The following is a 24,720-nucleotide window of genomic DNA, read 5'->3' as shown; positions in this document are numbered from 1 at the left end:
GTTATCTAATGACGTTTACAAGTATAATTGTACAATACTTAACGAAGGTGGAAAAAAAGAATCGTAGTCGGAGACAAGCGCATACGGCAAGTTCCGCGTTACGTTAGTTGCTTGGAGATGCGTGTCGTATAGTCCCGTATCGCGTTTGGCCTCGGTAGCTTTTTTACTAGCTTTTCGAGTGATTTACAGTGCGACTGATACGCTCTCGTGACACAATAGAGCTCGAGCGACTAGAAGATTTGGGAAAATCTTTGATGCGACAAGTTCGACTTTTTCCAAGTGCATTATCATCCCGAGGCTCCACTGAGGCCATAATTTTGTCGAACGCGAGAAGAATCATGACTTGGCATGTTTGCCTCAACGGACTGATTTTGTATTATTTTTCGTATTTTTATATAAAACTTTCAGTGACGTTCGCGATCCTTTTCCATCGCAAACAATTTGTCAGGCGTGATACTAAAAAGCTGATCTCGAGGGTTCGCAGAAGAATATTGACGGTTAGGTATTTTTGTTGATTCGATCGGCATTATTTTGTTGAAGGACACGGCGAATGGAGAGCTCGGACGTTGTCTTATGGAGCGAAGTAAGTTGTAGAAAGTTTTGCCCAATCACAACGAGAGATGTGACTATAAAAGTGAGGGGAAAAAAGATGAGGAAACATCGTGCCGAATATTATTATTTTCACTGTTCGAACTACACCGGCTATAAATAACTCGAGGACCTCCAATTCAGGCATTGTTACAAGGAATTGTAGAAAGACTAATCATGAGATCTTTACAAAAAATTACTACTCGTCTCGGATAGGAATAATTATCGCGATTATTTTTCCATTAAATGAGAAGGCGAATCACCATTCGGATGATGATGGTTGTGCAACGACTCGAAGGTCTCAAACATACATGTAAAATAATAACCGTTTCCTGTCGGGACTGACAAAAATATAAAAAAAAAGAATTATTCAGACTCAACGAATTCACGATTGCGAAACGGCCCGTGTTATTTATTATTCTGCAATAAAAATGTTTACACATAAAACGTCCTGTCAAGCGTGTATTTTCGAGTCGATGATAAAACTTTTTACGAAGATATTTCTCTATCATCTGCTATATTGGATCCACGTGAAGTTTGATAAAACATTTTAACCTTTGCAAATTATATACTCACAGTGTCCGAAAAGTAATTCTTTCAATTCCGTATTTATCTCGAAAATGTGCGAGACCGAATTTTTTGGACACTCGGTATACGCAATAATAATCCTATCGTACGCCACGCATAACACAACAATCAAAAAAGCTTTATCCCCGGAACAATAAGAATAATTATTATTATTGCAGAGTATAAAATTACCCTCTAGAAGATTAACGCCCACCAATGTAATAGTAATTCAAACAAACACGTTCCACATTTACACACATCTGCACTCGCGCGAGTCCCAGCCACACGCACGATACAAGCAAAACACTCGTCTCGTAGTCCACGTACAAGAATTCGCAAGTTCCCGTTCTCACTGATCGCGTCGCGAGTGACTGCAAACTGCAAGTTATTGGCCGAGTACTACGGACTTATAACTGTACCCCCACCTCAAGTAATCGGTTCGACTCGGTCCCGTTACTAGGATTCATCGAGAAATGCTTCAAGCTATCTCATCTTATTATTAGTTTTATCACTACTGCAACCGCACTATCTGTTACTTATTGTACGCTCGCGTAAATAAACACTCGCGCGTTTTGCCTTTTTTTATTCTGTTTCTTTTACAACGCTCCGTAATCGACTGCTTTCATGAACATGTTTTATCGATTACGACTATCGCCTATTGTCACTTCTAACATTTTTTCGAACATCGTACAGTTTTTTGAAGTTTCATAACATTCCGTCGCTTTGTGATTTTCTTTTGTTGAGGATTTTTTAAACTCACGCCGAAGGGTTAACTCTTACAACCTTTGAACGGCCTCGAATTCAACTGTAGATTAGTCAACGCCTGTCATGATGTAACGAGTTTTTTTTATCGAACTTGCACTCGTAGACTTAGCTTCAAACAGTTTTTTAACATTCAACTTTAAAAAAACCTTAATAACCGTTATCCAAAGTACATGTGAACTCAACAAAACGACTGAGAGTGTAATCGTGCGTGAAAGTTTTCGGAAATAAATCAGACTAGATTACAGATTATCGTGGAAATGAAGGACATTCATTTTCACAAGAAATCCCTTTTCAATTTTACAAAAAGAAAATTGCTTCATTTCTGGCGTATTTTTGTGAACTGCACCATAAATTTTTCGTCGATTATTCTCCATTTTCTTTTTTCATTTCTCCAACTTCCCAGCAGGTGGTCAACATACGCCACGAATTGTGATGCGAGCACGCTTATCGAAGCTTCGTCGTTCCGAATATTTATCAAAAATTTTGCAAATATTCTAATTTATCTGAGTTAAGTAAATTTCATAACTTCCATACATTTCTTGACGCTGGAACGTCTACGAATTACGTACTATGTTGAAATTAATGGTAATTCTTTTCGAAAACGTTTAGTCATTCAATTGTGCTTGTCATGGTTTAATCTATACTTGCCCTACGAGACGAAGATAGCGCTCGGAGCAGGGAGTGACTATGTTTTATTTAGTTTTTATTAAATTTCCACAAAATGATCTTTGTAACTTGGTAGTCGGTGTTGGGTCGTGCAGTTGTTTCCAGGAATGGATTATTAATACGTACACATGTTCATCAGTGCTGAAAGCGTCGGTCAGAACTGTTTAGTTCTCCAAGTTTGAAGTAGGCACGCGACTCTGTAGTATATTTCATCGGCAGATAATTTTACCGTGTAATAAATATAGTAGACCGAAATAAAATTAGAAAAGACTTTTACGATGCGTTATAATTATTATCTGTTCAATAATCCGTGGAAATTTAGCAACCGTTCAGAATCAGAAAAAGTGATTATTGTAATTTTGACAGGTTTATTGAGACAAAGAATGAGCGTTGATGAAGTCAACGCCACAATTGTATTCTGGGATATGTTGCAGACATCGAGCAAAAGATTTTCGGTAAATTTCAAATTCGGTATAAGGTTGACCGATTATGGTTCGCAAATTCTCGAAAAAATGTATTTTTCTGCTCAGAGTAAATTCGTGAATTGGAATCACGTCAGGTAATATAAATTGTCTGAATAATTTTAACGATTTATGAAGATGCTTGGGATCCCGTTAAAAAACGGTTTTTACATTCCGCTCTAGTATTTTTGAAGCATGTCGAGATCCACGTGATTTTAGAATCCGGACTGCAAGTCGTAGGAGCCATTTTCGAAGATTGACTTATCACAAAATCCTAAAAAGTCTCTGCTTGCTTTCGGTCGAGGAAAATCGATAAATCACGTATCTTTTTTTACTTTCACACCGAGATTCAACGATTCTGGCATGCCCGATTACCCGTTTTCTCTTTCCGCACGGATTCGTTGTTCCCACAATAGCCTCGTCGATAAAACTGACGATTTACAATACGCTGATTAGTAATCAGCTAATTTTTTCGAGATAACCCTGTCCGGGCAGTTATTAACAGATTAGAGCTTTCGTTGAGCCGCAAATAGGTTCGATTGGCATGAGAGCCATCGGGCGCCTCATTCCGAAACTCCAACCCCTTTGGATTATTTTTTTTTCTCTTTTACAAAACCGTTCATCATTTTTACTTGTACATTTCATTGTACTTTTGTGAATTCGTTTCATTTTCGAAAAGAACCTGAAGAAATAAATTCGTCAAAATTTCGATGTAATCCAAGCGGAAATGTCTGGAGTATTGAAAAATTTGGATTCCCCGATGCCGAGCAGTTCTCCGAGAGTCCAAAAACAGTTTCAAATGCAAATTCTCCTGATTCCATACAGAAGCGAGTGTGGCTTGATTTTTGTCAAGAAAAACACGATAACAGATAATTCCAAAGAAAAATTTTGTCAAAATTATGGCATATGAGCACGAGACAAATGAACGGAATAAGAAATAAGGTTGAGATTCGTATCAAGTAGATTTTTTGTTTTTATTATTGCAATATCGTACTTTGGAAAGTTTCACAAAGCAGTTGAACTCGATGGGAGAGCGCCAACGGTTGTCGACGTTTCTTTGCGGGCACATGCGTAAACGGAGCGCATTGAATTAAAATCGTCGCAAGCGAACGAACATCGCACAATACAATTGGTTTGTCATTTGGTTATTTATCATTCTGTACTTAGTTGTTTTTCATTGATTTAATTAATATAATGACTTGACTAAATTCTTCTCGGCTGGCTCTTTTGTTCTTGACGATCGATCGTAGTTTTGGTTTAGTATGGGAACGATAAGGACGCAGACGCCCGCGAGAATTTGGGGCGATTGATAACATCACGTATCTACAATTTACAACCTCGCAACAATTTATTTCGTACACCTAATACTGCGATTGATCGAGAGATTGAAATTAAACTTCGATTTCATTGAATTTAAATATTTAAGATCAATCGAATATAAATACGCGACGGTGATGAACCGGACGATCGATGATCCACGAAAATCAATTAGTTTTCTTCGAATTATCTGTCTTAGAATTGCTATTGTTTTCGGCAATGGCTTTTTGGTCGTTCTCGATAGGTTTTTGTTGAGCATCCATTTCGCCGGTGAAACCAAACTCGTTGACTCTCGTATGATCGGTTTTGTAAATCCATCGTTGATACAAAAATATAAAGAACACAATGTCATCGCGGAAACAGCCTAATCTGTATAACGTTGGCATTTTAATGACAAACGCGAAAATATCGTCGATGAAGGTGTTCAAGAATTTGTAGGACATCATACGCCATGGCAGATGAGCAACGCTCTTCAGCTTGTAATTTATAAACAACTGAGGCGTCATCATTATGAATCCGAATGTCAATAGGAAACCGTACAACATATTCAAGACCCACGAATACCAGCCTTTGTGCTCGAGGTACATCAACGAATAAATCGCATAACCACCGAGCAATGGGTAAAGCGCCCACGATAAATATCTAAATGCGAGTCTGTCGTACTCCTTGGTCGACGATTCGACGTAAGAACCCTTGTCGCGGAATGATACTTTTGGGAATAATCCGAGGATCTTCGATTCACGGTTCAAACTTATGTCCACAGCCTTGTTTATCTTCCAAATTTCTATGCACAAACCTATACCGCAACTTATACGAACTACCGTGTTCGTCTCGTTGTCTAAAACGTACAGGAGCACTACGAGCGATTGGAACACGTTGAAAAATACCGATCTCACCGAAAGACCTTCCAGGGATTTACGATTGTTCCAAAATTGGATATCTGTTGACAAAATAAACAGACATTTTTTCATTATATAATTCGTTCAATGTTTGTCCCCGAATTTACAGAAATATTCCAATAGTTTTGGGAACATAAGTTGAATCAAAGTTTAGGAGAACAATCCTTTTCATATCGTCACTACTCACCGTTTTTAAATGCCAAAAATTCGAAAATACTGTGAAGTATCGAAATAACGATCGTCATACCAAGAAGGTAAGGATTCGTCTCGAGAATGGCTTCTTTCATGGTATCTTGATCGCTGTCATCCTCGTCCGCTACATCGCCTGAAATATATCATTTGAGGTAACACAATAATTAAATTTTTATTTTCATGAGGACTTGTGAGATGATCCACTTTACGATGGTTTTCTTTATAAAACTTTGACACATTTTTTGCTCGCATTTCGAACGATTGAAAGTGAAAATATTTGTTCTCTTCGTGTATGCAAAATGTGACGTTTCAAAAAATCACTTGAAATCATTTGAAACTTTGCTAAATTTCACTTAGAAATGATTTGATTTGAGATTTGAGGAATAATTATTATTTCGTACCCATAAGTGACGATGTCCACTTATTTCTCATCGACTGAGCTGTGTAGAGTTGCCATTTGAAGAGGGACAACGGTTGATATGTCAAACGAAGCTCCAGGGTTTTGATCGAGTCGTTCAAGGGCTGATAATCACGCTGCATGTTCCAAAAATCGTTGAGATAAACGGCAGGTTTGTACATCATACCGTTGGGTAAAAATTCGATGTCTGGAAACACGAAAAACAATTTTTAATTATGCATCGAAGTATTCAATCACAGCGCCTTTGAAGACCGAAGCAATGCCATTGAAGTGCGAAAAATCCCACTATTATGTAAAACGAAATGTTCAATATCGTTGGATCGTTTGGGATAGAGAAAAGTCTACGTTTGAGCAGAAAAAATGCAGCTTTTGAAATCAGCCTACAACGATATTAATGGTTATAAACCCATAATCATCATAAAATTTAGAACAATAATCAAGCAGAATTTTACTGACATTCATCGAGCGGCGGAGGAACCTGTCCCTGCACCCAATTGGTTTGATCAGTCACTAAATTTATAGTCATATTTGGATGCCAGTGAGATACTATTTCCTGATCCATCACCTCTGCTTTCTGTAACCGATAATAACATGAAATATTATTGACAGGATTACCAAAAGATTTCATTATGATAAGTTTAAATCTCTCGTAGACTATTTTTATTCATAAGTCGATTTGAAATTTGAGCAGAAGTGACAAGATTCAAATAAATCCATACTTAGTGTTGTGTTTTTGTTCTCAATACTATTCTCACCTTGATTTCTTCTTCGCTCGCGGTTGTTTCACCGGTCAGCAAATTATGCCTCTTCTGATATCTGACTTTTTTGAATTTGTTCAACATTTTCCTGGCATATGATACATAGTGGCCAGCATAAATGTCTTTGCCAGAATTTGGATCTGGCGATTTTCCACTTTTTGTTACATAGACATGTAGGAAAATGGAGCCATTTTTTTTCAGCTGATCGGATGGTGTAAAATTGTGCGTCATTACCCTGGATCCATCGTTATCCGGACCGCTCGACCAATCACCGTAAATGAGATTTTTTTCAGTCCACACATGAGCTTGTGGCTTACCAAAGTCTTTGAAAACCTCAGATTCACTTATGAAAACATTGAGATCCAAGTGGGTACCATTCTCAAACATATTAAGTACCCGTACCGCAGGTAAACTTCTACCTGCGCTTGTGCTTAAATTTGTTGTGTCCGGTTGGGACCGTTGGAAGAAAGAACTTATGAAATATATGATTAATGCTCTGATTATTAATGATTTCGTTACTGCGAAAAAAGATTCCCATCTTGTTGGCTGGTACCTCCTTCGCTGTTCGTCAATTTCTGCATTTATCTGCAACATAAAGTTCAACTCTAAGTTTGTGCTATGCCAATACGTACAAAATTTTATTGTTTATAGATTATAATTCTGCCATTTTGGCATAGCTCGATTTTTTTTATCACAGTCTACTCAAATCTATAGTTGCTATATTTGAATATAGTTGGAGTTTGAACTCCCAAGATACAAGCATTTTTTTATTTTTCTTCACAACTGTATTGATTTTCTTATTTATATAAAGTATGTTTGATAATCTACGATGCTGAAGTTTGCAACGTTCGAGTCCAACGAAATGAACGAAAAAAACATTTCTAATTCACCAATTTTTTATTTCACAAAGTATCGGTACAGGTTGAAAAACTTCAAACTGCAGATTCAGCAGGAAATGAATTTGGAGAATTATTGGAATTATTGGAGGCTTTTTTTACATCGTTTCGTTGGACTCCAACTTTGCAAACTTCATCGTCATTGATAATCTAAAATTTCATGGTACAAGAGAATTGAATATATTGAGAAATGAATGGAGGTTATATTGCATTAAAATAATGCAACTTGCAGTTTCTATTTTTCAATTCAATTCTCCAATCAGGTTCTCATTACTCATTGAAAAGTAATCTAAATTTAATGTCAAAATTCAAAAAAATGTATGCTCAAAGATTTCATTGATTGATATAGATTCCATAGAAAGAACTTTTCTCATCCATTTTGTTTAATTGCGTTGATTAAATTACTTTTGTGATTTTTTTTTTGATGTAACTGGTATTTCTTTTCAATCAGAAAATATAATGAATTATAACTTTAAAAAAATCAATTCTAACAACGAAAATTTGGGACTCATAATTTTGTTAGATACTTTAGAAATGTAGAATACTATCAAAATAATTAATAATAAAAGAAAAAACTATGAAAATAATTATAAAAAACGATGTTGAGAATTTTTCAGTGCGTTTTTGGATTTCAAAAGAATGGAATTGCTCCTTTCATTATTTCTAAACCACTTATTTCAAATGACCGACAGTTTTGAATGAAATTTGGAAGTACTAAAAACGGAATTTGATTCAATGCATGGGTGAAGTGTTTGAATAGGAAGAAAGTATCGAAAAGAATGCAAAAAGTAGGGCTATTCATGCAATGGGACAAAATTTTGAATTACTATACGTAATTGTTGGCGATGACGTGACGATTTCCATTAATGGAGGATCGTAACCTCGTGACTATTTGTGGCTCAATTGCTCAATTGTCACCGTAAACTGTGAGAAAAACGACGAATTGATGTCAAGTCGGATAAAATTTAATTATCTCATCCGAACGAGAAAAATGTGCGAATTTAGTAGATTGGCAAAACAAAAACAATTGAGGTTGATGAAATTGCAAAAAAACGTAATTTTTTTTGGGCGAAACGTCGAAAACACATAACCGAATGAGTTACTTGAAATAAATGATTAATGTTGAATGAATTAATGACTCACATCTCGTTCCTCGTTATTCGTTTCGGCGACAGCCAATTCACCATTTTCCTGCTGTTCTTCCATTCTCCGTGTAACTTTTTCGACACGGCAAAAAAACAGAGGCGAATGATGAAGGTGAGTGAAGAACTGGATAGGTTTACATGCGATGCGATGGTGTTTTTCAGTGTATTTTTTTGACCATTTGCGTTTCGCAACGCCCTCTACCTATTTTGAGAAGTGTAACAAACTTGAAGTTAGTCATGATTGAGGTGGCAACGGCGTGGAGAGAGAGCGCGTAGCACGATGACGTCGTCGGTCGCTCGGTCGGTACTGCAATTTGTAAAGTTCTAGCGCGCATGCTGGTAAATATACTATTTAAAAATCAGTGCATGAATACGAAAACTAAAAAATGTATTCTAAAAAAGTGAGAAATCTAAAATCAGTCGGCCAAGCCTCACAGACGTACGATAATTATAATACTACAGTTTTTTTATCATCTCACGGTAACAGTGGCCGCGGCCCGGCATGAAATACTTTTCGAGGCGACTATCTGGCAATGGCGGATAACCGTGCTGTCATCAAGCACCCACGGTGCACAGTGCACGTTGCGTGTCATCCCGATCAACATGTTGAATATTCAAGTTGAGTGAAGTAACAAAACTAAATAAAATTCCATTTACTTACTCACCATCGTGTTTATTCAATCATAAACCAACGCAATGGATCGAATCCTGAAGGGAGTGATGAAGTATAGAAAATGTCATCGCGAAGGAATGGTGAAACAATTCCAACAAGTTAGGGATCACCCCGAGGTACGGTACAAACTAACAAGTTCTATTTCGTGAAGAATCATGCATGAACGAAATATACATTTTTTATTGCCGCTAAAAATAGCTTGTCACATTATCGTGTTTCTTGCGTCATTTTCATATTAGAGTAAGCAATTATTCGACTCTTTTTCATTCACGATAACAGTTTTTCGTATTCACTCAACACGATTTCAAATGTTTTCCTCTAATTCATAATCATAATAATATTTCCACGTCTACTATGTAGACGTCAATCCCAATCGTATTTTCTGAAATGTCATTACAATTTTCTTTTTTTATACTATTATCTATTCTCACGTGTTTGCATTTCAATCAATTTTAACAACGAATGCACATGGCTGACATTTTTCATTTTTTTTCATTTACGACTAGTACTCATCAATTTTCCAACATTGTTATTTTTTCAAGAATATGCTTAAGAGCATTGAAATTGATCATTAAGGGTTGGTTCCTGATTTCGTACTTTTCCTAATCAAGGCTCGAAGATCAAAAACGAAAATTTATTCTTGCGTGTTGACTCGTGTTAGTGAATCCTATTATAATCCAATGAAAATATTCTTTTCATTTTTTTCCAAGTAAGCACTAAAACCTTCGAAGGAGGAAAACTGAACCAATTTTTTCAAGTGTTATTCACAGCGTTTTTTACCGCTAACAGAGTAATGACCGATGAATTCAGTTACGCATTGAATTCCCAGTTGTAAAATTTAACAGCGTTTTTTTATTTGACCTTCGCCCGTTGACGGCCGGTGGGTCGCGCGGACATTGACGAAGTTGCGCGCTTTCACTGCGATTTTCGCCCAAACGTTCACAGATCAAGTAAAAATGTACACGATCAATTTCGTAGATCATAAAATTTTCTACAAAAAGCTTCCGATCGATTATGCTCGATTTTTCGAAAATTTGCTTCCGAGAGCGTTTCACGTAAACCGAGCACTCGCACGATTTTTTTGTTCGCCTCTCAGAGAACAAACTGTCAAAAATGAGGGAAGGTGGTCGGTGTCTTTTTGGTAGAAAATTTTATCCTCTATAAGCCGTTGTCAAATTTTTTCCAACTGCAATTCGTTCCCGAACTGAAGGTCACAGGGATCATTGTCCACAAAGTCTCTTGTACATATGAATACGAATATATTTTATTTACATGTACAGAAATACACACAATAATTCATACATACTCGCTCGTCGTAATCACGAATCGACTGTTCATGAAAACGCATTTCCGATCTTTTTGGAACAATGGAAAAAAAAAAAACAACAACAACAACAACAATAAAACGTTTGAAAAATAAATGATTGATCTCTGTCGTTCGTTTGACCGCAGCCCAAAGCAGTATTCTTTACCTGCATGGACTCTCGGATGATCCCGACTAGATTTACGGAAACGAACGTTGGAGACATGTTCGTCGGTACGATGAATTCACATGTAAAAACGGTTTTATCAGTAAACGATAACAGCGGCGCTTAGTCAGCTTTCGTCTCTTTCGTAACAATAATATTTGTTCACTTTGAGCGGAGAATTGTTTTTTTTTTTTTTTTTTAAACTTCGGGCTGTCCAGTGTCTCGAGAAAATAACTTACGTGTTCGAAAAATACGTCGATGGAAAGTGTCATCGAATAATACATTTTTTTTGTTTCTCGCGCAGTGAGAAATGCCGGCAACATAGTTCCGAACTGTCAACATTTCGTGGATGAACTAACGATGTGCGAGCCTGCTGCCCTGGAACTCGGATGCGTCGTCAACGACATCAGGCACGTTATTGTTTGCGGTCACAGCGATTGCAAAGCCATGAATCTACTTTACGCACTGAGGGATGAAGAGTTCGCGTCCCAAGTGAGAATAAAATTTTTGAAAAACTCTGCATTTGGTGAGGGAAGTTGAATTTCTTCTACATTCATTCAAAGAACGAAACGCTTTTATAAATGAAAGGCTAACCGAAGAATATCGCCTTTGAGAGCTTGGCTCTGCGCCCATGCGAGCAGCAGTTTGGCCAAGTTTCAGCAACTCGAAATCACCGGTTTTCGGGAGCCCATACTTTTCCAAGCTGAAACACCGATGCGGAAATTCGTCGCTTACATCGACCCTGAGGACAAATTTGCCATCGAGGACAAACTGTCGCAGGTCAGCATCTCTCGGAATTTGATAAAAATAAAATTCTGCATAATTCACAGAAAATAAGCAATTTATTTGACATTTTAATAGATCAACACTCTCCAGCAACTACAGAACGTCGCGTCGTACGGATTCTTGAAAAAACGGCTCGAGAGACACGACCTTCACATCCATGCCCTCTGGTTCGATATCTACACCGGCGATATTTACTACTTCAGTCGAGCCAACAAACGATTCGTTGAGATAAACGAACTCACCGAGACTCCGTTGTTGAAGGAGATTAAGAAATACTACTCCTGAACTTTACTCTCCTCGTCCATTTTCATCGTCTTTATCATACGTTTTATCATACGTCAGGCCTCTTCTAACCTCTTCTAACCCCTTCTCGGCCGACATCCGTAGCTAGACAAATTTTCCTCTCGATTTTTCGTAAAAGAAATCAAAGAAATGACACCGAAGTTCGCAACGTTGGTGGTCCGGCGAACGAAATGAAATTTTGTAATTCGCCAATCTTTTTTTCCTCCCCAATCTACAATTCGTAGTTTTTCATCAACCGACACTAATGATTCGCGAAATGAAAAATTGGGGAATCACAAATGTTGCTTCCTGACTAGCAGTTTTTTCTGGCTCGCCGAGCTCGCGTACATACACAGGAAATATTTTCTTATCGTACGAGTTGAGTCATCGTGCGAGCCCTCAAGTGTAGGAAACGCCGATCGAAAAATCTCTGCAATTTTTATGAGCGCTAAAGCTTTTTGGAACTCTTGTTCCAAGGATGGAATCGTGACCGGGAAGAGGTCGATACCGTGTATAAATGTGTACATAAGAAAACTGTGGATACGTTCGTTGAGCCGATCAAAAGTCGCAAAATATTTTCATGCTGGCATTGACCATCATTTGTTTGATTTACGAAAACCTGAATTCTTGCTACGACGGAATTTGTAATAGCAAATAACGAATTCTATCGATCATTGACAACTCAAAATATTCCACGTTTCTATCATTTTCAGCAACAAATTATCCGATTCTCAATACCAACATTTTTCACGTTTCATTTGCGTGATCAAATGGAGAGCACAGAAAACAAAGTCAATTGTTCGAACGACTCTAGCCGCTGGTGTATCCACAGTTGTGAGTGTAAATTCATGCATATGCGAGAAAAAATGTAGCTTTAATTGAGAATCTTCGTGTATTATTAAGAGCATGGATCAGTCGGTACGTGAGACGAGACGTGAGGCGAGAAAGATAGCTGCAAATTTCGAAAGTGACATATTTCGACACCGTTCGCCCAATCGAAAAAATAAAAATGTCAGCCCATTTTTGCCATCGCCATGCGTGGGCTGAGTGAGCTTTTTTAACCGGTCAAACTGTGTCAAAGAATTTCGATATTGAAAATTCCAAGTAAGTTTAGGTGACTGATCCATACTCAAGTTTCTTATTTATGGCTCGAGTTGCGAATGCACAAGATTGTAAGCATCGAAATGTGGTCAAAATGCTGACGAATGTACAAATTTCATTATAAATACGTTGTCCGACGTGGCTATTTATCCGAGCTAGTGTAGATAAGATGTTATTTAGAGGAAGAGTTTAAAAATAATCATCCAACATATTTTTGGAGCGTGCTTTTTGCGTCGTTGAAAGATTTCATATTATTGTTCTATTTATACAAAAAATACATACTTTACAGTCGGCACAAATCGTCGTTTTTGTTTAATCTGAACCTGAACGTTTGGTGAGTTGAAAAAAAAGTATGACAAAAGAAATTTCAGGTTGAAAAACTTTTCATTTCCAAAAACCCATGCAAATGAGAAGCAAATGAGAAGGGTGGATATAAAAATGTTCAGTGCTGCACCTCAAAATGAACTTTCCACCGAATGTCTTATCGTGTAATTTTTCAAAAATTCTTCAGTATTTTAACCTGTCAACAAACCCAAATGAAAATTTTGGCGTTTGAGTTCTTATTGCATCCCACATGACGTAAAAAAATTATCCAAAAATCGCATGTCACCTGCTATAAAAATACTCGATGTAAAATACGCGAGGAGAGTTAAAACCACTGACGTAAAATACCACATGACGTAAAAAAATTATCCGTTAATCGCATGTCACCTGCTGTCTTCCACATCGTTTTGGTATCGATGTTTGAGGTTATGAAAATTTAAAGTTTTGTTGAAAATTGACTCTTCCTACGTTTGAAGCGAACCGGTGAAGCGGAAAATACTCGAGGAGAGTTAAAACCACTGATCCGGTCTAGAAGCTGTTCCACTTCCCATAGAATATCTCATATAACACTGTACATTTAGGACCAACGACTATAAGGTGCACACGTGCCTATATACACATATTTCGGTACGCTCGCTTACACGAGTAATATTACACCTTAGTCATCTTCCAAAATCATTTAGAGTGAGGAACTATGGCATACACGTGACCTTCGAAATGTGCCTTATACAAAGGGTGTCCCAGTCGAATTCAATAACAATTTTTTCTTCATTCGATTTTGGATTGAGACAAATCTCGATGAAGTTTTCGAGTGTGCTGAAGTTCGTTGATTTTTCTTCCCAATTTTGTTTGTTTGAATGAACCGGTCTGTCGATTTTTCACTTTACGTTTCATAATTCAAGTCACTAAATTATTGTTGATTGAACTTTCTCGATTTGCTAGCTTTTACGAATGGAAATGTCGAAGTTCATTCGATTCAAATACTCGCCGATTATCATCGAAATGTCGACAAATGAAAAATAAAGTGTGAATTGTCAGACACCCGCAACATCACGATCCTGCCTGCCACACACGTACTCGATCCGGGGGGCTGTCTTACGTGAAGAAAATCAAGCAGGAGTGGGAGCTCGTGACTCTGACGCGAGTTCTTCCTCGAGTTTTGGGGGTCACAAAAAAAATGAGGACATACCAAGTAGTCGCACGAGGGGAAGGGGAGCGAGTGTATACGAAGAAGCGACACAGTTTTACAGTCTCATCCAAGTTCCACTTTTGGATAGGCCCAACACAATCCACCCCTCCAAGTTTTATCCTAATTCGTTACGAAGCATTTGTATTTTTTTTATCGTTAATATTTTCAGGAATCCATTAATTCACGAAATTGAGGCACCGGATCATTCGATCGATGAGACTCCCTAGGGACATATCATTTTCGGTCGTTCTATTTTTTCCGAAATTTGTGTTTCCTAACCTCTCTTCCAGGAATTAGCTTGACGCCAATTTAACGACATGTAAATTGACGATCACCTGCAATACTCTTGAATTTTTATTTGAATTCACTATTATTTCGGAACAATAAATCTCTTTTCATCGGAATATCGCGCTGTACATACATTTTTATTGCTCTTTCAGAAAATGAATTTCGCGATCGTCTGTCGACGATTCTTTCATATTTTTCCGCGTACCGATCAGTATAACAGAATTATTTACACGAATCGAGTCGCGAACGTGTGAAATCGATGGGTTACGGGTTACGGATGTAAAAATGGAAGCTGCGAGTAATCAAAGGATATTTTGGGATTCAGTCTCACTTTTCCGTGTTACCGTTCGGATCGGTCTTTTTTTTTACACATGGCTCTCCTAACGGAGAGGGAGAAAAGAAAGGGGTCATCACAGAGGACTCTGTTGCCCGCATCCCGCATCTATCACGAAACCGTGTTCATTCACAATGTGAATATTTGAAACTGAGAATTTTTATGTAGCAGCAGTGACTTGGAGACCAAACGAAGAGTGAGAAAGCATTTTAATTGTTTAGGCTTTCGATGTTGGGGGAGACGTTTACGTTGTGCACTATTTACCATCAGGATCGAAATTAAGAGTGGGTCCTAAAAAGCACGGCACCGCGTAACGACGTAATGAAAACGTTACAGTTAAAAATAAGGTTATGTGTGAACCGGACCAGAGTAGATTCTGAAAACGCGTGGAAAAGACGGAGATATTTGGAAAGGGTGCAAAATTTCACAGGTTTTTATTCCGACGCGCAGCAAAAGCGAAACGCGTGTTCTGCCAAAAGGTTTTGTCCGTTTTTTCGTTTTTAATTCGCCTGTATACGATGATTAACGAGTTTCTGTAGACCGGATTCAAAGTCGAGCGTATCCTTCCCCACCCACGATTTTTGTCTCCCTCGCTTTTATATACTCGCAATACTCGCATCGACGAGCAATCCTTTCCTTCCCCGTCGACACGAGAATGGTGTGCCAGTTTTGTCCTGTTTCACAAGTGGGCCAATCGAGATGGAGAGTTTAACGCCACCTCGCGAACGCCAGGAAGAAGCTGCTTAGAATACATTCGTAAATATGCGTATATATGTGCACATCGAATATTTGCTCTGTAAAGCGCCATCGCCACGTTTGCTTTTACAGAAGTCCGCGGAAAATGGCAAAGTGCCAAATTTTTTTGCTGAAAAGCAAAAAACTAAAAAAACGCGTTTTTCAAACCGACGCTGGTACATGTGTAAGATATGGAATGAGGACAAAAACGTGCCGGTATTCGCGAAAAATTATTTTCAGTGGATACATATATTTTGAGAATCACTCGCGATGAGTGTCAAGTTCACAGGTGATCCGGTGAAGAACGTTTCAAGGTCGTTATCCGACTATTTCGGTACAATCGATCTTCAATGGTTGATGAGTCAAATTGATGTTTTTCCACATACATTAGTACGAACTGACTTTACTTCGATCGTTAACCTTTTGTCAAAAATTTCATGATTTTATTAAATCGATGATTGCCAGAGCAACTCATTTTTACCGATAACTTGATGAGCACTATTTTGAACATTTTTCAATCGAGGTAAATTACGAAATGTAGAAATAACGAATAAAAACGTTCGTCAATATTCGTTTGTGGAGAGTCACTTTAGACGTTTTGGAAAATTTCTAACCCATGTTTGTGCTGACCGTGTGACGATTTCGAAGAAATATTGACTGCGAATAACGGCTGCTTGACGAAATTATGAAAACATAGAAATTCATAGCGACATTGATTTATCCGTTTATTTGTACGAGTCTCGGTAGAAGATGAGTGAAGTGAGCGCAGATCTCGGGATAAACGTAACCGTTAGCGCGCGCTTAAAGTGCACTTTCGAGTTTGCGCTATCATCACGAGCCCTATGGACAATTTTATAATAAACTTGACCGTTTCAGGCGATCCCGAATTTTTGATACGCGAGTAAAAACTCGTTTCACCGACGGATATTGACAGGACCGTCATTAGGTTAACGCAGTTCCGTAATTACACATATCGCTCGATGAGTGATTCACTCCAAGCCCGACAACACACTTGTGGACCTCAGCCAACCATTTTCTCATAATGCTTATAGAACAGTTAATCTTGAGAGATGCTTCGATTTCCTCGTGGAAAAGTCTTGACCTTTTCAATATGAGTGGAGAGTATCAAGCATTAATGTCTATCGTTGTTTTTTTACATCATAAATATATGAAAATTGTAAGGTAGTCGATCGCGCGCACGCGCCACGTCAATTCCGAAACTTATCGACAAAATCCACATAAATTTCAGAGCGCACATCTACAATATATGGCATACATAATACTGACAAGAGTGAGGAATAACCGAGCGGAGGCTCGTTTCCGAGTCTCCCGATGGCTCGGCGGCGATGGTGTTCGGTCCGAGTACGTACGACCAGAGCGGCCCAATGTGGTATATAACATAGGTAACCGTGTTTGTAGGTTAGTGGCACACAGGCTGGAGTCACAATACAGACTTCGGCTCGGTGTGCTGTGCAAAATCGTATATTACAGATCGTGACGACCATTGTTCTTGAACTTGTACCCACGTACAGCCCCGTGTGTACTCTTTATGTACCACGAATACATGACATTTATGTATATAAGAGCACATATGTGATTTACTAATTAAACACACGTATGGGCCATTATGATACGAAGAAGTTGCGCGTGTTGGTGAGAGCCTCGTCTATACGCGTGATGAGTGTATAAAAATATTTATTTTACTTATATGGGCCATTCCGATAAAACTCGTAAAGATTCGGCCCGCTGCTAAGCGGGTTTAATGTTTCCGGTTTCCGGACGCTCCATTAACTCGTCGGGTGTGGTGTAACCGATTCTGATCTGACGAAGAACTTTGGCGTGGAGTTTCCGACAGTTAATTTACTCTCAAAGCAAAATAAGATTCTTCACGTTTTTTTTCATAAACTTGGTATCTGTGTGGGGGTAGCTTCGAACGAGTTTTTCCTCGTTTTGATTTTTTGTTCATGCGAATAAGAGTGTCGTATTCACAGAGATTTGAAGGTTAGGTTCGTAGGGAACAGAGGAACAGAGATTTCCGTCTCGCGGTCAATGGGTGATCGATGGAGTTGGAAAAACCGAGAATTTGGCTCATTTCCTAACGTGGTAAGTAGCTCAGGTACAGTAATTAATGGAATTTGGGACGATCGAGAGGAATGAATCATTGGAACGAATATGAAGGAAGGCGAGAAACGAGAAATCCGGTGGAAAGTTGTGGAACGTGGAACGTGAGAGTCTAAAACTCGGCCGAAGGTGGCGGAACGTCTTATATATGTGTACTTTTGTGTCAGCTCCTTTGAGCGATGCTTACACTAGTGAACACGTACTAAACAGACAAGTGATCGTGCGTTATTACTCGTAGACATGAATACCAACTTGTCCAATAACACAAAAGCCAACGAGAATAAGTCGCGAATGTAATTATGGCGCTGTTGTCGAGGAAAAAGTCTACACTGCCAGATGCACGAATACGTAAACGCAAAACGCACATACAGTGAGATCTGGTTCTAAGGCACAGATTAATGCGCTTTTTTCCATTCAATTGTTTCTTATGGCCTTTGTCGCATCCGATTACTCGCGAGGTTGCACGAGTTCCGGTGCACCAGCGAGCGCAAATTATGCGTTATTGAAGTTTTTTTTTATTTCTCCCATTTTACGAGCGTGCTATGGATATCTTTTTCCATGCGCTCATTTATCTCAGTGTGCCTCCGCTTTTACATAAGGAAGTAAGAACGTGTAATCAGTGCTGGAAATGAGGATGTCAAAAGCAATTAATCGATGTATCGTTATTAGCACTTACGAGAGAAAATGTGTGTGCTCGTGCAGTAGTTTTTCTCGATGCGTGCAACAATCGTATTTTAGATACCGACATTTCAGTCGGGAATTTCGTGTCAAGAAAAAAGCAACGACCCCGTTGCAGCGTTGGCCATCGGAAAATCGATTTCAGGGGTCCGCCGTTGAGCAGCACCGTTCTAGGCTCACCCTGTACGTTGCAATAGGTAAAGAGATAAAGAGACAAAAATGGGAAAGGAGACATCGGGCAAAAAGTTGTCGAACGGAAATTCGTGACCAATCGAGCGCGGTCGTGTCTTTGTCTCTCTCTCTCTCGCTCTCGCACGCTCGGTCGATTCTCGCGCGTATGTAACGCTGTAAGGGCCGAATTCTTCGGTACGCGAGTCAAGTGGGCTCTACGCCCGATCTTGGGCCACGAGCCTCCACGCCTCGATGACAATGGCAAAGTCCGAGGGTTTTTTTCGTCCGGCTGTCGCGAGTGGCCGATTCCACGCTTTTTTTCTCTCCTTTTTAATGCTTTATTTTACATAACTGGGGGGGCGCTATTGCCGTTCGATGCTGGCGCGTTGCACCATTTTCGGGTTAACGGTGACGTTGAACTGTGTCGCGGGACACGTGGATCAATGTCTCCGCGCATTGAGCACTCATTTTTCCCCTTTTAAATTGAGTTATTGCTTAATTTATTTGATTCATACGCAATCGCGATCACTCTATTCCGAAATTTCCAACTTTTCATATCTCCATATCGCCGCCGCGTGGTTTCTGCGTTCGTCGAGACCGAGCATTCACAAACGATGCTTTTCGTATCGCTTCCTTCGACGAGCTCCTTCCATACTTCAATTTTCACTCAAAACTCAAACAACACGTTCTTCCAGCGCTCCGTCTCATTTCGAGGTACATATTTGGTAACGCACGAAAATACTAATTATACCGAGAGCTCTCGGGACTACGTGCGCTAATGACATTTCCCTGACCCATTAAAATATTTCCGGGCTACGATATTCCCGTTTCGTTTCTACGCCGCCTAATTATCTAATAACGAGTCTTAACTCACCCTTAATGAGACCGTTGCTTTTTACGATCGATTACAATATTAACCGACTCTATTTTTGTGAGCACTCGCCCGACTACTCGCTGCTCTTCAGGTAACAAATTACTCGGCGTTTGTTTTTCTTATTATCTGCATTCTTAAGGAGGGTGGATCACGATATCGAAATGTGAGAATTTCATCAAATTTGGTGTTGACATTCTTTGCTATCTAGTACACAAATACAATTTTTTTCAATATCGAAGTTCTTATGCACGAGATGTATAACTGTATATAAACTTTATGCTCATACAGGTGAACTTTAGCGTTCAATTACTCGAGAGCTATGTGGTAGAAAAATCTAAAAAAATGTATTGTCTTATATATTTTGAAAGGATAAATTTACCAAATTTTATGAAATTAACTCCTTAAGAGTATGGATCAGTCGGTTAACCAAACTTGAAATTTTCGAAATCGAAATTTTTTGACACAGTTTAATCGATTAGAAAAAGGCTATGTCAGCCTACGCAGAATGATGGCAAAAATCGACTGACAGGGCCTTTTTTTAATCGGCCAAACTGTGTCAAAGCATTTCGATTTCGAAATTTTCAATTATCTCTCTCGCACTCATGGTTGCGATATACCGACTGGTCCATCCCCTTAAGGGCTTGGCCGATGGAGAATGATTTTGCGGCTCGAAATATCGGGCGAGCCCTTTTTATCATTTTTTCAAATTTCTTCTTCCTGAAAACACTTCTGCTGTGCTAATTTAAACATTATTTGAATTTTCATGTTCTCTCTCATCAGCAATTGAAGCTATCGGAGGGGCCGTTTTACGCTTGAGGAATTCGCACGGAGATACCAAGATTCGGGAACGCTCGTTGCACCTTCTGGATTTCAACACTAATCACGCCGCAACTGAATTCATACGAAAACACAGAGAACGAGGGAAAATAGAATCCAACGTGTTCGAAGGTCTTTCGAGAGATAATTGCGCTTATTTTGAGCGATGGATTCGTAGGTTTTGGATCAAGTTGTTGCCCAATCGAGCTCCGGATGACAGGAGAGGCGACGAATTGAGTCGATCAGTTCAATGAGCATTTAAATAAAATTTGGCTTTTATCACATTATTTTTAACTTAGTGATAAAAATTCTGCGACGAAGAGAAAAACTCTGTGAATTATCAGGCACCATTGAGATCGAAAAATTGGTAAATATCGAGAGAAAGTATTTTTTGAAAATGTTCCCAATGAAGAAACATCGACTATTTATTGACGATATTCTTTCGATTTTTCTAGACCTGCTTCCGGTATTTTGATATGCGCGCAATGGGAGACCTCTTGTAACACTTTCGAGCTAGGTCGAATGGACCAAGGACAAAAATGATGGCCACCGAAAGACCATAAACGGATTACATTCGAACGATGTGGGAACGAAGAAAGTGGCGTCTCTTCGAAATGAGGTTCCAGCACATTTTTCGACACTTTGTCACGTCGACCGAATGACCCCTCCGGCGTGTCGCGTTTCAAGGAAAGCTTCGATCTACTTTTTCATGCAAATTAAAACGCCCCACCGATCGCTCCAACTCGTCTATCCGAGTCGAATTTTTAAGTTATTAAAAGTAGTGAAATGGTGAAAAAAATTCAAGTTTCGTTGCCATCGATGTTTCCGATGAAAATATCTCTCGCAGGGTTCTCCAGCAATCCAGAAAACTGCACTTTTGTTAATGATTTTTGTAAATTTCCAGCTGGCAAGAGGCTTCGAAAATGAGTAAACGCAGAGGATCAGAGCTGAGAAGCGAAGAGACACGAGAAGAAGAACGCTCACGAGAAAAGCCAAAAGGAAATATCGGGGAGGAAAAAATTAGGAAACAAGTGGAACGATGTCAGAGAGAAAAGCGAAGAGATGAAGAACGAAGAAGAAGGAGAATCGAAACTAACGAGAATCGGAGAGAGTGACGGAGTAGGCAGATCGTCCACGGAAAATCTTATAAGCGAAGAAATTTTGACGGAGGAAAAAAAGTGGAATAGGACACGGGAACGTCCACCGACACCGGCGATAGCCGGATCAGATTCTTGTATCAGAACACGGACTTTGAGAAACTGAGTCCAAAATATTGAGAAACGAAATTTCGGAGCTGGCGATTCTCCAGCGACGCACGTTCCTCGTTAGCAAAGGTTGAAGCTAAAATCATGAAACGCCGTTCTGCACGTTTATCGATAGGCTCCTCCGCGCGTCCGCGGAACGTGACGAAATCCGAGCGAGGAATTCCACATTCGAATGCCTCCAAATTCGTTCTCGAAGAGCTTGATTCTGCGAAGATTTGATCGTTGCGACTAATCTCGCGATGAGATCTCCGTCTCTATTTTTCTTCCAGGAGCAGTGATTGTAGATATTTCGAATAGGATCGCGTTCATAGTCGATGGCCACGGCTCGTACTTAGTAGATCGTGGAGAATCGAAGCGGAGACGTAACGCTCGTGCGTATATCCTTACGCACGTACGTCTCTGCATGCCCCATTGTACTGAGCAAACAGTTGTACATTCGTGTATCCGTGTACACACGAATATAAAAGTGCTTGCAGGCTCGGAGGAGAGGAGGCAACACGTGAGTCCGATGCTTGAGCTGTACGTGATGAGATGCCTTGCGGACACTGGGCTGTATTACGGTGCGAGTGAACTAGAGCATGCCACTCCCGAAAGAGAAAGCAAAACAACGAAGCGAAGGCTCTCTTCGCTCCGGCTCGTCGGAATCGCGCACCGAGAATAACGAACATCGAATATATACACGAGCCTGATGCGGTCTCGGGGATTCAACCACTTCGTGCGCTCCTTACACATGCAGAGAGTCCATGAGAAACCAGCGGAATATCGGCGAGCCACTCAATTATGAGTTTTTACGGTAAAAGTGAACAAAGCGTAAAATCCAACGTTGAGGAAGTTACGATATAATGCGGCCCACGGCTGCTTGCATTGAAAACTTCTTACTATTTATTTCAGATTCGTTTTATTCCTGTGGATTTACTCGGGGCTTTTATACGACCTCATTCCTGCGCTGTCAATATTCACGTTCCTGTAGGGGAGCTTCCGATCACTCTTCCGCTCTTTGTCGTTCTCGGAAGCCCTTTCAGGCCTTACGATCGTGAAAAAATTGTCAGAATGATGAGAAACTTGAAATTTATGAAAAAAATGGGCAGAAAGGGTAGCAAGCGCCCTTGGAAAGCTGCGTCCTATGAAAACTGTGCACGGTCTCGTACTGGAACGTGCAGGGAGTAACTTGCGCATTTGCCAGAGGGCCCAGGCGATCTTCAAATTGGATAATCCCTCGAAGAATTGCGTCTTCGCACGGACCATTCGACTCCGTAGTACGCCGTGTCGGTGCGTGTTGACAGGAGAATTGGACGCGGTTACGAGATTCGGGTCTACCGCAACGCTCTTGAGGGGGGACCATTGGTGGAGGAAAATTTTCAGTCGGAGCAGGTATTTTATGGATATAATGCAAACGTATATATCATGCACTTGTGACAATGAAAGGGATCGGGAGGACAATAAAAGGAGAGGGAAGCAGCACCGTTGTGTATGTCTGTATACATGCTTTCAGCTACTTTGCGGCCACGGAGATTGAAATGTCGACAGTGCGGAGCGCCACGGGGGGGTTTCTTCTCAGTTGAAAAGTCGATGCGGCGAATAGCATTGGGAAGAATCACAAGGAAGTTGGGAAAGCTCGTGACCGCGACCCTCGCCGGGGTTACCGCCGATTCGTCAAAATTCGTTGGCTTCCGCATTCTCGGAGCAGGAACCTCCGTATCGAAACTGATGAGGTTATTGTGCGTCCACGGAGCTTGGAAAAAATAATTTTTTCTTCGAGACCGGCTTTCGGGTGTCCACCGTCACCAAAAAGTGTTGCACAGGACACGCAGCCTTCCAATTGCATCGCTTTTTAACGGTCCTTTCTAACGGACCATGTTTTGCCCAAATATTTTCCCGGCCGGGTGACAAGCGTGATTCTCGATGTCTGAAAACACGAAAATCCTTTACGAAGCGACTCGTGGAAACGGGGAAAAAGGTGTGAGGGAAAAACCTCGTCGCGTCCCAGTGTTTGTTTCACTTTGAACGGAGAAATGGTTATCGGGGTCACTTTTATTAAGAGTTTTGCCCTCGGAGGGGCTCTTTCGTTTTTGTGGATGGACGCTCTCTATTCGAACTCGTGCAAAATCGATTTTTGTTCGAGTTACATTCGAGTTTTTTGTCCCTTCGTTTCGACGAAGTAAACAAAAGATTGTTCAACTTTTTGTAACCCTCGAAGGAGGACGGAGAGATAAAAACTGGAAAAAGTTTTCTCATTTTTATCCACCACGTGTCACGATCATATTTCGTTTTTAAGCCCAAGGTCAATTAATGAACGAGGAATTGAAGCTTTTTTTCCGTTGAATCGTCGCCCTAATGAGCTCTCGATTCCTCCACCAAGAAAGGCGAAACATCGCTCGTACGTAGCACTCGCACGTGACATATTTTATTCCAGTTTAAGAATTGTGAGAGAAAGATAAGAGTCGATCTGCCAATATGGCGCCGAGTGAAAGTCCTATTTGACGCTCTTACTTCGCTAAACTTTTTTGTCACGAGCTCCTCGCACGAGAACCATTATATTTTTTCGCACTAGAAACACTGAGCATTCGTTTCGTCTATTTTGGGTAGTGCAGGCTTCGTGTGACGTAACTTTTTCGTTCCCCCGATCGAATCTCCTGTTAGCCTCCGTAAACCGGTAGCAAGCAATGAATCATGAATCAAGCAACAAATTGAAGATAATTATCAATATTTTTTTCATCAAATTCTCGTTCTTATCGTCGCCGTTCTTCTCTCGTATTTCGTCCACTTTTAACGTGGTAAAAAGCAGCATTTTCGCTGGCATAAACACATTTCGAGTCACACTTGCACTCCAACACTCCGTAGGCTTTCAGACACTGGCAAAACATCGATAAAAAGTAGGCATTAAAAAGAGAAAGCATTTTGAGGATTTTGATGGGTAAAGCGGTCTCTTGAACGTTGCTTCG

General features: G+C 39.9%; 3 protein-coding genes and 1 long non-coding RNA gene across 9 annotated transcripts in view; 2 read left to right on the top strand and 2 right to left on the bottom strand.

The window, feature by feature from the left end:
- The window catches only part of MRP (Multidrug-Resistance like Protein 1), a 32,714-nt gene extending 28,833 nt beyond the window's left edge, over positions 1-3,881 (bottom strand). Inside the window, exon 1 of one of the 2 annotated variants that reach the window (XM_043414669.1) lies at positions 1,165-3,881. The gene's annotated coding sequence lies outside the window, so the exon portion shown is untranslated. The remainder of the gene's footprint in view (positions 1-1,164) is intronic. The other variant, XM_043414670.1, reaches the window with a different exon arrangement.
- Positions 3,882-4,002: 121 nt separating this feature from the next.
- On the bottom strand, positions 4,003-10,708 carry LOC122408095 (cleft lip and palate transmembrane protein 1 homolog). Of its 2 annotated transcripts, none has more exons than XM_043414680.1 (7): positions 10,652-10,708; positions 8,671-8,874; positions 6,629-7,216; positions 6,330-6,447; positions 5,857-6,060; positions 5,451-5,588; positions 4,003-5,304 (listed from the first exon to the last, which is right to left on the bottom strand). In XM_043414680.1, exons 1-7 carry the CDS (start codon positions 10,691-10,693, stop codon positions 4,532-4,534), a joined length of 2,067 nt encoding a protein of 688 aa, XP_043270615.1. In that variant the 5' UTR covers positions 10,694-10,708; the 3' UTR covers positions 4,003-4,531. The 2 variants fall into 2 exon arrangements, with proteins under 2 accessions (XP_043270615.1, XP_043270617.1); XM_043414682.1 differs by lacking the exon at positions 10,652-10,708 and adding an exon at positions 9,338-9,355.
- CAHbeta (carbonic anhydrase beta) lies at positions 9,324-13,282 on the top strand. Of its 2 annotated transcripts, none has more exons than XM_043414683.1 (5): positions 9,324-9,461; positions 10,798-10,882; positions 11,119-11,306; positions 11,403-11,594; positions 11,676-13,282. In XM_043414683.1, the coding sequence occupies exons 1-5, from the start codon at positions 9,369-9,371 to the stop codon at positions 11,883-11,885; spliced, it is 768 nt and encodes a 255-aa protein (XP_043270618.1). In that variant the 5' UTR covers positions 9,324-9,368; the 3' UTR covers positions 11,886-13,282. The 2 variants fall into 2 exon arrangements, with proteins under 2 accessions (XP_043270618.1, XP_043270619.1); XM_043414684.1 differs by having other exon boundaries at positions 11,119-11,340; positions 11,429-11,594; positions 11,676-11,875.
- Positions 13,283-17,824: 4,542 nt separating this feature from the next.
- Positions 17,825-24,018, top strand: LOC122407914 (uncharacterized). 3 transcript variants are annotated; one of them, XR_006260315.1, is made up of 7 exons: positions 19,404-19,788; positions 20,478-20,880; positions 20,969-21,132; positions 21,418-22,149; positions 22,246-22,571; positions 22,670-23,149; positions 23,271-24,018. It is a non-coding gene; the product is annotated as an uncharacterized lncRNA (long non-coding RNA). The 3 variants fall into 3 exon arrangements; XR_006260314.1 differs by lacking the exon at positions 19,404-19,788 and adding an exon at positions 17,825-17,956 and having other exon boundaries at positions 21,418-22,571; XR_006260313.1 differs by having other exon boundaries at positions 21,418-22,571.
- Positions 24,019-24,720: the final 702 nt, after the last annotated feature.

Source organism: Venturia canescens, chromosome 3 (genome assembly GCF_019457755.1).
Source record: "Venturia canescens isolate UGA chromosome 3, ASM1945775v1, whole genome shotgun sequence".
Lineage (NCBI taxonomy): Eukaryota > Metazoa > Arthropoda > Insecta > Hymenoptera > Ichneumonidae > Venturia > Venturia canescens.
The sequence above is the reverse complement of the archived record's forward strand: the minus strand, read 5'-3'. Positions and strand labels throughout refer to the sequence as shown.

Excerpts from the sequence above, each read along its gene's own strand:
- LOC122408095 (XM_043414680.1), bottom strand. The coding sequence starts at position 10,693 with ATGCGTTTTCATGAACAGTCGATTCGTGATTACGACGAGCGA. Across the intron at positions 7,217-8,670 it reads CGAATAACGAGGAACGAGAT|ATAAATGCAGAAATTGACGA; the intron begins GTGAGTCATTAA and ends TTTATGTTGCAG. Across the intron at positions 5,305-5,450 it reads ATTTTTGGCATTTAAAAACG|ATATCCAATTTTGGAACAAT; the intron begins GTGAGTAGTGAC and ends TTTTGTCAACAG.
- CAHbeta (XM_043414683.1), top strand. The coding sequence starts at position 9,369 with ATGGATCGAATCCTGAAGGGAGTGATGAAGTATAGAAAATGTCATCGC. Across the intron at positions 10,883-11,118 it reads CGTTGGAGACATGTTCGTCG|TGAGAAATGCCGGCAACATA; the intron begins GTACGATGAATT and ends TTTCTCGCGCAG. Across the intron at positions 11,307-11,402 it reads ATGAAGAGTTCGCGTCCCAA|GCTAACCGAAGAATATCGCC; the intron begins GTGAGAATAAAA and ends TATAAATGAAAG.